At 36.2% G+C, this 15,838-nt stretch overlaps 2 protein-coding genes across 2 annotated transcripts; one reads left to right on the forward strand and one right to left on the reverse strand.

Annotated features, from left to right (window-relative positions):
- The first annotated feature begins 281 nt into the window (after positions 1-281).
- Positions 282-2,696, forward strand: LOC133293505 (uncharacterized). Its single transcript, XM_061492081.1, has 4 exons — positions 282-901; positions 1,016-1,249; positions 1,343-1,872; positions 2,691-2,696. Exons 1-4 carry the CDS (start codon positions 463-465, stop codon positions 2,694-2,696), a joined length of 1,209 nt encoding a protein of 402 aa, XP_061348065.1. The 5' UTR covers positions 282-462.
- Positions 2,697-2,901: 205 nt separating this feature from the next.
- Positions 2,902-3,518, reverse strand: LOC133293501 (uncharacterized). Its single transcript, XM_061492076.1, has 2 exons — positions 3,423-3,518; positions 2,902-3,330 (listed from the first exon to the last, which is right to left on the reverse strand). The coding sequence occupies exons 1-2, from the start codon at positions 3,439-3,441 to the stop codon at positions 2,978-2,980; spliced, it is 372 nt and encodes a 123-aa protein (XP_061348060.1). The 5' UTR covers positions 3,442-3,518; the 3' UTR covers positions 2,902-2,977.
- Positions 3,519-15,838: the final 12,320 nt, after the last annotated feature.

Consider the following 15,838-nt stretch of genomic DNA (forward strand, 5'->3'; position numbering starts at 1 on the left):
ACATTATTCATTCATTAACTGGGCGCACCCTAATGACGAGTTGGAGATCCTATATGGCGATGATGACTTGCACGGAGGTTGGAAGTTAGGAGATCCGTTATTTGTGCAACAAGAATTTGGGTCCAAACCAGAATTGCAACATGCTGTGAAGATACATTGTATGAAGGGGCGCAGGACAGCCATAGTTGAAAAAAGCGACGAGTCAAGATTTGTTATGAAGTGTAAAAACCATGCTGACGGTTGTCCCTGGTATATGAGGGCAATTAAGCCGAAGAAGGGAGCTAACTGGGTGGTACGTAAATGGGGTCAAGGTCACACATGCCTAAATCAAGGCCTAGCACAGGATCATAGACAGTTGGATTCAAATGTCATTTGTGCGGCTATAATGAGTATGTATTCCACTGTTTATTTAATGATTCAGATTAATTGAGAATATGGTAAAGTTAATTTTTTTTTCCAGATATGTTAAAGGAAGATCCATCCACAAGACCAGCTCTGATACAGGAGAGGATACAGGGAACATATGGATACAACATAACGTACAGGAAGGCCTGGAAGGCAAAAATGAAGGCCATCGTTAAGTTGTTTGGTGACTGGGAGAAATCGTACGCATTCTTGCCAAATTGGCTGAAGTATATGACGGAGGTGAATGTGGGTTCTGTGTTCAAACTTGATACAAATCAATGTTTTGATGAACGTCGGGTTTATACAGACAGGGCCGTATTTCAAAGGGTTTTTTGGACATTTCACCAATGCATTGAAGCATTCAAACACTGCAAGCCTATAATTCAAATTGACGGCACTCATCTGTATGGGAAGTACAGAGGTACTCTATTGATTGCAACATCTCAGGATGGAGATGGATTTCTGCTCCCTATTGCCTTTGCTGTTGTTCCTCCAGGTGAGTAAATAATTTTGCTTTGGGGTATGTGAAAGCATGTGACCCTTCTTTGCCACTTCATACTGTAAATAATTTCTGAGCTCATCCCTATTGACTTTGTTGTTGTTCCTCCAGGTGAGAGGTTGGATGATTGGTCCTGGTTTCTTAGCCTTTTACGTTTTCATGTCACACATAGGCATGGTATTTGTCTAATATCCGATCGTCATCGAAGCATCATAAGGGCGGTGAAAGACCACGGAGGGTGGCAGCCTCCATATGCTTATCATGTATTTTGTCTACGTCACATCGGAAGCAACTTCAATACCCGTTTTAGGAATGTGGAATTGAAGAAAACGTTGATGAAATTAGGTAATGTACGGTATAATTACTCACATTTTCAACCATTTGAAGAAAACGGTGGTGAAATTCACTAACCTATGCATATGTCATGGTTTTTTGCAGGGTACACATGTTCAAAGATAAATTTCGACATTAGGTACAAGGAATTTATCGAGAACAATCCTGAAGTTGCTTCATGGTTGGATGCGATTCCGAAAGAGCAATGGTGCAGGTCGTATGATGAGACAGGACGTAGGTTTGGTCATATGACAACTAACCTATCTGAGTGTGTGAATAAGGTGCTTCGTGGAGCACGAAATCTGCCTATATCTGCATTGGTCAAGATGACATTCAGTAGACTCGTTGAGTATTTCGTCAAGAGACGTGAAGGGATTGAAAAAGATATCTCACAAGGTTGGATAATTTCAAAGAAGGTTGAGGCAGCGTTGCAAAAAAATGATGAATTGGCTGGCACTTATCGTGTGAGGATATATGATAGTGACCTGTTATTGTTTGAGGTTGAGGATGCCTACAATCAATCTACACACGAGGTCGGTGACATCATGAGAGTGGACTTAATCAATCGTACATGTCAGTGTGGTAGGTTTACAGCAAGGAGGTATCCCTGCAGTCATGTATTAGCAGTTTGCAAGGTAGCCAAGCTAAACCATTATGATTATGTGGATCATGTTTTCAAAATTCCAACCATTGCTAAAGTATATGCTGCACACTGGTTTCCTATTGGCAATGAATTGTTGATTCCATCCGTTGTTGGGCCTACTGTAATTCCGGATGCTCAGTTGGTACGTGCAAAAGGAAGACCAAAGTCTTCAAGGATTCAGAATGAGATGGATTGGGTTGAGTCTCAACCCTCTAGCAGTCAGAGCAGATGTAAGCATTGCAAGCAAGTTGGACATAACATTCGTACATGTCCATTGAGACTAAGACAAGCATGATTACGTATTGTTTTTGTGTAGTACTTTGTTTTGTAATGACAATCACTTTACGTATTGTTTTGTTTCCTTGTACCCTAAACTTTATCTTGTATTAGTTATGTATTGTGTTGTTGAAATGTATTGTTGAACTGTATTCTTGTGTTGTTGAAATGTATTGTTGAAATGTATCCGTTAAGTTTAGCGAGTCACTCGTTCCGTATTGTGCAATCCGAATGTCTACCATACCCATTTACCCCTTCCCCGAGTCAGTTAAGGTTATTGTATTACACATCAATTACCAAGATGCTAACAAAATGGATTGAACAGCACCTGCTGCTGCATCTGCAACTGGTCTACCCGGGTAACTCGTAATGATATACCCGAGTACATCTTACCCGGGTAGACTATTCGTGGTACCCGGGTAGACCAGTTGCAGATGCTGTTGCAGATGCTGTTTTGGCAATTTTTGTTGCATTTTGGTAATTGTTGTGCAATACCTACATACGGTATGACTTGGGGGTGGATTGATTTCGTAGAAATAGGATGCAGTAATCAAGATGTGCGCCAATCAAAGTTGAAAATGAATAATAAACTACTTTGGGTTGAATTGATTTCCAAATTAATTATGACAATATTAATGCAAGGTCCCATACTAATGCATAGAACCAACAAGTCTGAACGTGCGCAAAACGAAAATTTCATTCATTCAAATTTTGAACATCCAGTACAAAAACATCCATGCAATGTAGGTAAAGTTCCTAAATGTACCAAAATGACTACATTACATCAAACTAAATCAATGATATGAAACCCTATGGACACACTAATCCGATGCCGTGTCCTCCCCATTCTCTTCATCCGATTGTGTGTCATCCCCATTGTCATCATCCTCCTCCTCCTCCTCCTCCTGAGTATGGGCACCCTCGCCAATTAAACCCTCCAAGCGTGAAACCCTTGTGTCCAACCGTGCAACCCTTGTGTCCATCTGGTTTCGCCACTTGCTCGTGCTCTGTCTATATCCTCTAAAGTCAGTAGTCAGATCATATAAGGATGCCATGACATGATCAAGTGTCCATCCACCCTCAGGAGGAGCTGGTGGTCGCCGACTGCGGGTGGGACGTGTCGGTCTGACATCAACCTCAGCAACGCCATCATCATCGTCATCATCATCAAGGCCTACATCATAAACCATGAAAAACAAACTTCAATACCACATTAAAAATTAAACAACACATAATTGCATAAACTCATAAAGACCAACACATCACCTGCAGGTGCATCCTCCATCTCAGCATCGTGGTGGAATGGGATCTCAGGTGGTTCTGGTGCCTTCTTCCACGTCCAGATACCCGCTCTGTTCGGTAGGATCCCACACTGCTTCAGGAGCCTCTCACCAAATATAGCATTCCAGCCTCTGGCGGTCTTCAAGGTCTCTGTTGCCATAGGCACTCCAAATCTATGCAGAATCTTCTGCACCAGAAATGCAAAAGGCAATTCAGCCTTCTTTGACTTGGCTGCCTTCCACATCAGTATGCATATGTAATGCCTCCAGTTCACCTGCTGACTGTGAAGGAGGGCCCACAGGATGACAAAGTCCCCTTCCAGCACCTTTGAGTGATTATGCGGGCGCTGGAAAATAATATGTGTCACCACATAATGAAGAATGCGAGCAGAAACTGACAAGTTGCTAACAGGATAATGAGCAAAATGACCGGGCTCAGCGTCTGCCCTCCTAGTCTCTGTAACAATGGTCTCCCGGTTATAATCACCAAATATATGATGGCTGTCTCCATCATATAGTGCTGCTCCTGAGACACCATCAAAATCGAACCCCAGTAGCTCCGTCCAGATAGGAGCAGTCATGATGATATCAATCCCGCATACACGGGAAGTCAGCTCGCCTTGCGAGTAGCCAAGGTTCTGGTAGAAGGCTCTTACCATAACCTCCGAGTATGGGCACCGCATCTCCGCCAGGTGAAGTAAATGTGTCTGCTCAAGAAGCGGCACGATGTCAAAACGCTCTAGGTTGAAGAATGCCGAATCCAGTGATTTCGGTTCGCAGATCTTCCGGGTCATGAAAAACTTCACGAACTTCTCGTGTGAAGGAATGTCATCCTCAAACAAATATCCGAACGTCAAGTCCGGAGCCTGACTCGAAGCAGCCTGGGGCTGAGAGGATGACGACCCATCGTGACGACTCTTGGTTCTTCTCTCGGAATGGGTCACTGGCAGCTTTGAAACGCGTCGAGAGGTCATTGTGTCACACTATTAAACTGAAAAAATAACCAAAATCAGAAATTAGATACATGTTAGGGTTAGGGTTAGGGTTAGGGTTAGGGTTAGGGTTAGGGTTAGGGTTAGATTCAGGGTTAGGGTAAGCGTATGACATACAAATTGATAAAATAATTCGGACAGAATCAAATGATATAAACGAAAACAATGAATCAGAACAGAAATCATAACATAATTGAAAAAACTGAAAAAAAAAATGCACCTTTGATCGATTTCAATCGGTAGAAGGCAGAGAGGTTGCAAGGTCCGCGAATGATGATCACAAACAAGACGAATTAGTGCAAGATTATGCCTCAAATCGCTCAAGATGACACTCCTCCAGCAGCTCTACTCGGGTACCCCTTTTGTGGGTTTTCGAATGGGGCTGCTGGGGTATTTTAAAACCCTACCGTCGCGATTTACCCGGGTACACTTCTACGTACCCGGGTAAATAATTCATACATTTTCCCAGATTCAAGAACTCTACCCGGGTACATCCCTACATACTCGGGTAGATAAAAAGTTTCAAAATTTACCCGAGTAGATAATGGTGTACCCGGGTAGGCTTCGTGGTCAACGGTCAAACAGGGGCAGATTGGTGTTATGTTTGTTGGGGAGGGTAAATTTTCGAAATAGTTTTGAATGAGGGGCAATTTGGTAATTAATTATTAATTAAGGGGCATAAGGGTCAAAAAGTCCTTGAAGCCCCCATTCAGCAAATTAAGATTAATATATGCGACGGTGACGTTACGTATCTGAATTTTCTACTATCTTAATGTTTGTTAATCAGTATTAATTTAACATTAGTACTATATCACTGAAGTTTGATAATATTTCACCTGTATACCAAAAATATTAAAAAAATTAAAGAGGTTTATTTTTTTAATAATTCCAAACGTTTTACCTTTTCTGTCGCCTTTGTCTAAATAAATAAAAAATATTCTAACTTTTTTAGATTGGGTTTTATTTAAAATGTACGTACTATCAATTAATTAATTAAAAAAGTCAGGTTATTAAAATACTTCAACTAGTTTACTTGTAATGAAGTTCATGAGATCTTATACAAATTTAAGAAAGTAAAAGTAATTTTACAATAGAAGAACAATATAAAATAATCAGCGTATTAAGGTACTGTTCAGATATAAGGAGAAGGGACGAGGAGCAACTATCCAGATCTTGAATCTTAAGCATATTATATTCTAATTTCTCGTAGTTTTCTTAGTTGTCTAAGAAGACAACCGGCATGTTTCTACACATGGCATGTCTCTATATACCACAATGATTTCTAAACTTTTTTTTTTCTCTCCCCGACCATTCCCCTTACATATTGTATAAGGGGAGAAAGACTATAGGGCAAGAGGTTTATTTTTTTAGTGCCCTACTATTATTCGTATGAGTTTAATGATTTTAAAATACATTGAAATTTTAAAAAAGGAAAAAGAGGAATGAGAGAGAATCAAGTCATCAACGCAAGGTACTCTTTCAAATTGTAAAGACAAGTTATTCACTCGCCAACTTCAATATATATAGTATACTGTCAGCTAATCACAATTAAGTTTATTTAAATTTAGTTTGCTTGAATTTAAATTTAATTTCAATAATACTAATTAAGGTATAGGTGCAGAACTTTAAAATTCGTAATTTTTGTGAGGAAAAATCAAATAATTATTTATAATAAAAACACTGTTTTTTTTTTTTGGGGGGTGGTATAACACCTCACACATTTAAAATGCATATTAATAGTTAAATTGTGGGTTAGAGGGCATGTTTACTGAAAACTTTAAGTTTTGGATCAAAATACACACAAAGGGTAAAACGGTAATTTGACAAACACATAAACCTGATTTGTAAAATGATAAAATTAGAACTTTCTTGAGGAAAATAATACTGGAAATGGATTCAAAATAAAATTTGGAGTGGATAGACAAGTTTATGAAAAAATGATGAATAATGATTTTTAATGGATAAAATACTACGTTATAAATTTCACCAGGTAAACCAAAAACGTGATTACTTGTATAGGATTTGAATATATGTTGAAAGATGTATATAGAGTTAAGAAAAATAATTATTCGAAATATTTGATGAATTTTAGGATTTTGAGAGAAACGTGCCGATAGTGCATAATCAGGGGTAAAACAATAATTTTATCGAATTATCGGAAAACTTTAGATTCATCTGTTAAAGTATATTCAATAGAATTTGATGAATGTTAAATTTTTGATTAAATGGATGAGTCCTGGATTAATTGGTGATTAATGAGTTAAATGAGTGGTTAAGTGATATTTCGTCATATTCTAGCCTATGTGGCAATTCATGTCACTTAAAGACATTTGAACCTCTTCTTCTCTCTCCAATTTTTGCGCACCCATCTTTTCTTCCTTGCTGAACTGTGACCCTATTGCTACACAAAGGGAGAGCTTGAAAATTTGCCTTGAGCTAGAGACATTTTTTGGAGAAATTTAAAACACCAAACTTGTTCACCTTAAGCTTGTGAGCATCTTTTCTCTCTTGGGTTTTCCTTAAAGATGAGTGTACAAAGAGACCACCCTTGGGCTGGTTGGACAGTTTTTGAGGTGAAGGAGGCCATTGGTGGTTGTTTTGAACCATTCAACACTTAAAACCTCATCCTTTGAGGTCTAGGAACTCAATTGTAGTAAGCATTCCATCTTTCCTTAGAGATTTATTGTGGGACAAAATTTTGCAACCATCTTTGTACATGTGTATGGGTTAGGGGCTATTTGGTGGGTTTATTGATCATGCCCCTTTGGAATTAATTGATTTGGGTGATATTTTTATGGTAGAAATGCAATAAAAATTTAAGAAAGATATTGTGGACCATTAAGCAATATTTTGATGGCGAAAAGTGGTGAATTTAATGAAGGAAAACGATGAATTAATAATGGATGGAGTAGAGATGGCAATATGGGTTGAGTCCGGCGGGTCAACCCGCCAAAACGGGGCGGATTGGGTTGAGGTTTTCAACTCACTTCAACCCGCCCCGCCTACAATTAGGTAGTATTTATTTGTCATTAAATTTTTATGATATATATTTTTTTTTATCTTAGTACTTCCTAGAAAAAATAGAGAATAACAATTTTATTTATGACAAATGTTATCTATACAGGGAGACCAATGAGTTCCTAAATAATGTTTGACAAATATTAATATACATTTAAAATTGAGACTGAAAAAAATTAAGAGAAGTGTGAAATAAGATAAAATAATATTAGAAAAATTCATAAAATATAATTTATTTTTAAATTTTAATTAATTTTTTTAATTGGTGGGTTGGTGGGTTAACCCGCCAACCCACCATAAAACGGGGTGGATTCATTTTTCCAACTCATATTCAATGGTGGGCTAACCCGCCCCACCCCGTTTTTGGCGGGTCGGGGCGGGCCAACCCAAATTGCCACTCCTAGGATGGAGTGTTGGGTGTTAAGGTCTTAAATGATGAAGCCCAATGTAGGTAAATTGCATTGTAAAACAAACAAAATTCCCTTGGGTTTGAGTGGGATACCCATCGACCATATGGGCATTGATTGGGGAAATTGAGTAAAAATACATTGTGGAAGTTAGATTAAGGAGATTAAATAATGGACGGAGCGTGCAAATCATGAAACAATTCCTTGGACCCTTAAGTTGTGTTTCTCAGCCTTATGGGATAAATTGGAAATTGTAATGTTGGGTATTGGTGGTATGCCATGGTGTTGTGGGACCCTATGGAGTTATGAGGTTGGTTAAGAGGAATTAGAAACACAAATGTAACATTTTAAGGCCTTAGGGCCGAGGCATAGGCCATTTGTGAGGGGTTGTTGCTTTGTGATTTTTTTATTGTAATCAAACTTGGAATTGATCATTATGTGTTTGATCATGTAGGTTACCTCCCCTTGATCCGATCATAGTAGATTGAGTTTGGAGCTTCACATTGGGAGCCTCTAGATCCTTTATATCAAGGATTTTGGTAAGTTTTATAAGTTGTATTTGATTGTGTGCTATATGGTTTGCTTACCATTGAAATCAATTGTTGATTTATATGATAATCTTGATATAGGTTATCTTGTGTAAAGCTATTTGTGAGCTAGCTTGTGGTTGAAGCTATCTACGTTGGAAGCTTAAAGAGGTAAAAAATTTGTCTTGGGGTTAATCCTCGTGTGTGCTCTACCATGCCTGTTGGGATAATGGTTGGAATGTGTGGATTGTAATGGTATATAATATGACATGCTCATGCATTTTGACATGATTGTTTGGTATATGTTTTGATATAACTGTATCTTTGACCATTACATAGATTTGTGTGGACTTCTACTAGATAGGTCTCCGTAAGGAGTTCCAGTTGGTTTAATACCATAATGTTGTCTTTGTTTTAGGAGCGGTAATAGGAATGTCTCGGGAGTTATATGATGGATACCTTAAATTATATCATGGGGATATGTTCTTGGACTCAGGCCCAGTGTTGATTGATTGATGTATGTTCTGTTATATGCATATTATTACTGTTTTACATTTGAGTGAGCCATTGGATGGAGTGACCCTCCAAGACCATTGGTTTATTGAGATTGTCAAATCTCACCCCGCATTATAGGGCTCACATTTCAGGTACCACTAGTGCAACAGGAGAGACTTTGGGCAATAGGCCCACCTAGGACTATATTGGTTGATTTAGAGTTGCACTCACTTTTTGGGATTCTGGAGTGGTCTAGTTATTGCATATGTATATTATTGACTTAGTGTATGAACATATGTCTTGCACGTAGGATATTGTCATGCTTGGTTGTTCATGCTTTTGTACTAAGTCATGTAGTTTTCATTTCGGTATGTATTGCATTATGTTGAAAGTAGCAAGGAATTGTAATAGTTATATTGATCAGTTGTTGTAGATTCTATTGTATCATTGAGGACCTTGTGTAATCAACATTAATGTATGTGATGAAAGGACAACAGGCCTATTATAGGTAATGTTATGATTTTGATTATGGTAAATGCATGCAAATGGAATAATATGATTAAAATGGATAGTAGTTTGTAATATAGGTAATTATGGATAATACCTTGAAGAATAATAAGTAATGATCTTAATTGTGGTATATTATGGGTTGTAAGAGCACCAAGGTTTGTTGAGTCGTTATGTGCCACCCTATGGTCTATTAGGTACCTTTATAAGAAATTGGAATGCACTTACATAAGTGGGATTAGTTAATAAAATAAAGGAGGAGTCGTCGAAATTTATAAGAATTGATCAAATTTTTACCTAACTTTGGGAGACCATATCTCCCTCCACAGATGTCCAATTGTGGTGTGTTATACCTCATTTTAAAGATTAGGATGTCAGATATACTGTCCTAAAATTTTGTGGCATTTCAAGTTGTATAGCGCCCTGTGTGTCAAAATGAGTGGAGATTGTCCAAAACTGGTCATTTGGACCTGCGTTCGGGTTAGACCTTGGAAAAATTATATCTCTGTTATTGCTCACCAAATTAGGTTTATGATATATCAAATTGAAGGTATAGGTGTCTACTATACTATATAAAAATTTGAGAGCAATTAGACATGTACGTCATTTGAAATCACATAAACCGTGAAGTATGTTAAATGGCCTGTTAGAGCTGTGTGGACAGATTTAAAGGATTAACTTACGGCAAGCGTATTTGGAGGTATAGAACTCTGTTTGAGGCATGTGATACCTCGTTGGAAAGCTTGTAGAGTCTAGTTTAACATAATAAAATATAAGAATTTTTACAATATATATATATATATAAGAATTTATTATTGATTGGATCATGCCCAGATTTTTCAAAACCGAGGCATACTCTGTTTTGGCAAAGTGTGAAATTGAGTATTTTTGTTTTGTTGGTTTATGAGGACCACCTAGCAACCTTAGATAAGTAATATATGATAGTTAAGTTGTAGTATTTATATTTTTGCATTAGTTTTGAGTTACGATCATAGTTTGCAATTTGTTTAAGGGGAAGAATCTGTTTACAAACTTTTTTTACAAATTACACTGAGTATGACCAGTCATACACTCTTGATTGAAGTATGACCGGTCATACTTAGTGTAGTTTGTAAGAGTTTGTAAACAAAAAATTTGTAAATATAAATTTTCCCTTTGTTTAATACGGAATTTTTTATAAATGCAAAATTTTGTAAATGTAATAAAAAGAAAAAGTTTTTTCATATTTTTAAATGAATTACTGTGATTGTAACTGCGCTGAATATCATAATTAATGATAACATAATTGGATACACACGTGATGTTACAGGTGGGGGGGAAGAAAATAATTATTTACCATATTAAGTCTCATGAGTGGTTATACAAGTTCAAGTATATGATAAAAAAGAAAAATGTTAATTTTTATAGTAAGCAGCATTAATTAATTAAATTTAGCCACATCCACAAATACGTTTGATAGCACATATTTTGTTACACTTATTTATTACTCTTGGATGGTATTTTTACGATTTATTTGAATTAAATAAAAGTCTTTTGGGTCAAATCAGAATTATAGATTTTAATTGGGTTTGATTTATTTTCGTCATAATTTTCTAAATTTACACTACTTTAGTACTTTCGTTATATCTCACTCTACAGATGTCCAATTGACTCCGTTCTTATTGCGTTTTGCAGCTAACAGAAAGCGCTACAATCTCTATTTCAGCCACTGAAGCCCAATTTGAACGGGAAGATAATCGAAATCTGAGCCCAAGATGGACGTGTTTTGTTGGAAATTTATTTTGACGTTTGGACTTAAGTTATAATTTTGAAATTGATGTACATAAGGCCCAGAGCCATTAATTCAGTTTTGTTTCCTTTTATTTTGAGTTGGATTTGTAGAGCCCGAAGCCCAACTTGATTAGGGGTTAAAAGGGCGAGAGTAGGGACCTTGTGGAGAATCTTTGGTTTGAATTTGAATTTTACAGTTTTGAAATTAATAGAATTTTTGTCTTTTCTCTCTCCTCTTTTCTTTAATCAACCCAAGGGTTGAGGATTCCATGGTTGAATCCTAAGGACCTGCGCCTCATTTTGAACCAAATTCGTTTCTTTTTCCAACTCGATTTGGCATCGCGCGATTGTGGGTGTTCAATCTGAGATATGCGATTGCGTTCTTAGGAAAGAGATTAAAAACAATTAGACTTAATGGTTAGGTTGATTAACCCAATAAACTCAAGTCGAACGGGTTGATACTCCGCGATTGCGCAAGTAAACGCGTCGTATTCGACCAAAAGCTAAGCGATCGTTTAGAGAGGGTTCTCCATTGGAAACAAGGATTCTGATTCAATTGAGATCAATCAAAATTTGGTAATTATTTGTCCAATGCTGGATATCATTGGAATCCTAATTATTGCGTTAGTTACTTTTAATTTGATTATTCTCGTTTGTTATTTTATTTTTTTTGTTCCCGTTTAAATTGACAATCATATTAAAAGAAAAACCCTTTTTAGTTTTCAATTTTCTTTAGTTTCCATTTCTCATTAGTTTCTCTTTTTTTTAGTTCCCATTTTCATTTAGTTTCCGTTTTCATTTGGTTTCCATTTTATTTTATTTTATTTTTATTTTTTTATAACTGAGCGATTAAGATCCTCTCAAACTCCTTGAGAGACGACTTAGGTTGACGCTTTACTACAAATTTTTAATAAACCTAATTTAATTAATTTGCGCGAGTTCGACAGCTCGTGTCAAATTTGGCGCCGTTGCCCGGGAGTCTGCATCGTTCTTTACCATCTTCTTCATTTTGCTTCCATTATGCAAAAAATTAATCATAGGGAGTGGTGTGATAAGCAGACTGAGAGGATCTTCACATGTTGATGGACATTGCTTCAAGCCTTTTTATGAGGGACTCCAGCAGCAGCTTGTGGAAGCACAAATTAGGCTCACTGATGTCACTTACCTTCCCTAAGGAGGATAGGGAGTCTTCTTTTCCATTTTCTTTATTTCCTTTTTCTTTGAATTTTTGTTTCAACTTTAATTTTCAATAAGTGGATTTTCCTTTTCTTTCTGATAATTGTTAAGTTAAACATGGAATGAACTTGGACATATTTCTTTTGATAGATTATTCTGATCAAGCTTAATTCTTGACTCTTGGACTATATTACTTGTTGACTGATATTGTCAATAAAGCACGGACACGCCATTTTTTAGAAAAAATGCGTGTCAGACACGTGTCGGACTCCGACACGCTCCGACACGCGTTCGACACGCAGTCAATATTTTAGGACACGTTGATTATTGCGACACGCGATTTCTACGGTGTCCGACACGCGATTGTGAGACCTTGTTCACTGCAAGCGGGTAAGATGATGGTGCATGTATAAGGAACTCTGCGACGAGAGTGAGTCGAAGGTTTTGGGAAAATGAGGATCTTCCCATCTGCAAGACGGTGTTGAAAAAGATAACACCTTCGCCACCAAGGTCTGGGTTCCCGGTTTCAAACTATCTTACTTCTCCATCGACGCCATTGCTTCTGATCAACAATTTCTCTCTCTTTAACGCTTCATAATTTGTTTTGCTTTCTGCTGTGAATATTTCAGAGATTTGAAGAAAAGAGAAGCAAAACATTAAATTGCTTCTGACACGTCGTTTCAAATTAAATTGAATTGTCAAGGTCACGTTAAATGCCAGTAAAGTCTGATGGAAACACACTTACACAAGTACTTGTTTAAAATAAATAAAGAAATAAATTTTTACTTTTTAATAGTTCTAATTAAAATTTGTAAAGCTTCGACAACAAAAATTTCAAAATAAAATTTCAGATTTTTATTTGCAATGAATAGTTTCAATGAACTATTATTTTTTATTTATATTTATGTTATAAAATTTAAATATTTGATTGGTTATATGATTTATTATGAGATGTTATATATATTAAATATAAATTATATTATATATATCATAAATATTATTTAATATTAAAACGTGTCCTAACGTGTCGAAATCTAACATTTTTTAACATTAACGTATCGGAGTGTCGTGTCGTGTCGCGTGTCCGTGTCCGTGCAACGTAGGATATTGTTATGCTGATTGCGTAATTTGGTTTTACCCTTGTGAGATTTTGGGCCTGTATGAATGGATTACATCTTTTGCCATTCTCTCTTTCGTGTGTGTTTCTGCTCATGATCTTTATTCTCTAGAACTTGATCTTGTTCTTTTTGAAACTGCATTTTTCATTTACATGCATGATAGAGGCATTTTTTCTTTTTCTTTTTCCTTTAGCCAGATAGTCATCCCTTACATTATTATCCCTTGGTGAGCCCCTTTGAGCCTTTATATCCTTTATTTCTTAAGCCGCATTACAAGCCTAACAGAAAAATCAATTAATTCCACATCCTGGAGATTTACTGAGCATTGGTTTCACTGTAGTTTTGTGTTTAAGTGTGGGAGTTTGCCCGAGACGTGCAAAAATTTAAGTGTGGGGGGTGACCATCTGATTCCTTTCTGATTAAAGTTTTCTATTAAAAAAAAATCAAAAAAAAAATAAATAAATAGAAAAAGAAAAAAGAAAAAAATAATATAGAAAAAGAAAAAAGAAAAAAGAAATAAAAAAGTGTGTTTATTTCTATCTTTGCATTATTTTTGTTTTATTTTCTTATTGTAGTTTTTAACTTTTGCTCTAGTAGATTTCTGGGTGTTTAACTTTCTTTTCCATAAGTCATCCATACCTTCACCTCAGCTCCATTACAACCCTGCATAAAGCCCTCTTGATTTGTGCATGCATGTGTTAGTAGCAGTGGAGAAGTAGAATTTGAGCAAGTCTATGGTAGAATGATTTTCTTGAGTAGATTTGAGTGATACACTGATTACCTGATACACTTGAGAGAGAAACATTGAGAGCATCCTGTAAAGAACCATTTTATGCAATTGGCATGTACAGTTGAAATTAGCAGGTCTTGTGATTTGAGATTAGGGAATTTCTGTCGTGATTGATTTATCTGTTGAAGACTTGTGATCTTTGTATATTTTCTGTATTCTTGATAATTGTTAGAAGGGATTGGTTGATCTTAGTCTTTGTTTTCTATTTAAGTTTCGCCCAGGAGTGCAAAAAAATAAGTGTGGGGGAATTTGATAACACATATTTTGTTACACTTATTTATTACTCTTTGTTGGTATTTTTACGATTTATTTGAATTAAATAAAGGTCTTCTGGGTTAAATCAGAATTATAGATTTTAATTTGGTTTGATTGATTTTCGTCATAATTTTCCAAATTTACACTACTTTAGTATTTTCATCATATCTCACTCTACAGATGTCCAATTGACTCCGTTCTTATTGCGTTTTGTAACTAACAGAAAGCGCTACAATTGCTATTTCAGCCACTGAAGTCCACTTCGGACGGGAAGATGGTCAAAATCTGAACCCAAGATGGACGTGTTTTGCTAGAAATTTATTTTGACGTTTGGACTTAAAGTTATAATTTTGAACTCAATGTACATGAGGCCCAGAACCATTAATTCAGTTTTGTTTCCTTTTATTTTGAGTTGGATTTGTAGAGCCCGAAGCCCAGCTTGATTATGGGTTAAAAAGGCGAGAGTAGGGACCTTGTGGAGAATTTTGGTTTGAATTTGAATTTTACAGTTTTGAAATTAATAAAATTTTTGTACTTTCTCTTTCCTCTTTTCTTTAATCAACCCAAGGGTTGAGGATTCCATGGTTGAATCCTGAGGACCTGCGCCTCATTTTGAACCAAATTCGTTTCTTTTTCCAACTCGGTTTGGCATCGCAGGATTGTGGGTGTTCAATCTGAGATACGCGATTGCGTTCTTAGGAAAGAGATTAACCATTAGACTTAACGGTTAGGTTGATTAACTCAATGAACTCAAGTCGAACGGGTTGATACTCCGCGATTGCGCGAGTAAACGCGCCGTATTCGACTAAAAGCTAAGTGGTCGCTTAGAGAGGGTTCTCCATTGGAAACAAGGATTCTGATTCAATTGAGATCAATCACAATTTGGTAATTATTTGTCCAATGATGGAAATCCTTGGAATCCTAATTCTTGGGTTGGTTACTTTTAATTTTATTATTCTCGTTTGTTATTTTATTTTTTTTATTCCCGTTTAAATTGACAATCATATTAAAAAACCCCTTTTTAGTTTCCAATTTTCTTTAGTTTTCATTTCTCATTAGTTTCTCTTTTATTTAGTTCACATTTTTATTTAGTTCCCATTTTCATTTGGTTTCCATTTTATTTTATTTTATTATATTTTTTTTATTTTATAACTGAGCGATTAAGATCCTTGCAAACTACTTGAGAGACGACTCAGGTTGACGTTTTACTACAAATTTTTAATAAACCCTATTTAATTAATTTGCGCGAGTTCGAAAGCTCGTGTCAACGCTCTACTTTTTTCTTTTTTCTTTTATGGTAAACAATACGCTCTACTTTAAATTGTGTTGTATGCGGTCTTAGTTAAT

The sequence above is a fragment of the Gastrolobium bilobum genome, unplaced genomic scaffold (genome assembly GCF_033153095.1).
Source record: "Gastrolobium bilobum isolate Gb01-03AN ecotype WA unplaced genomic scaffold, APGP_CSIRO_Gbil_v1 utg57417, whole genome shotgun sequence".
NCBI classification, from domain to species: domain Eukaryota; kingdom Viridiplantae; phylum Streptophyta; class Magnoliopsida; order Fabales; family Fabaceae; genus Gastrolobium; species Gastrolobium bilobum.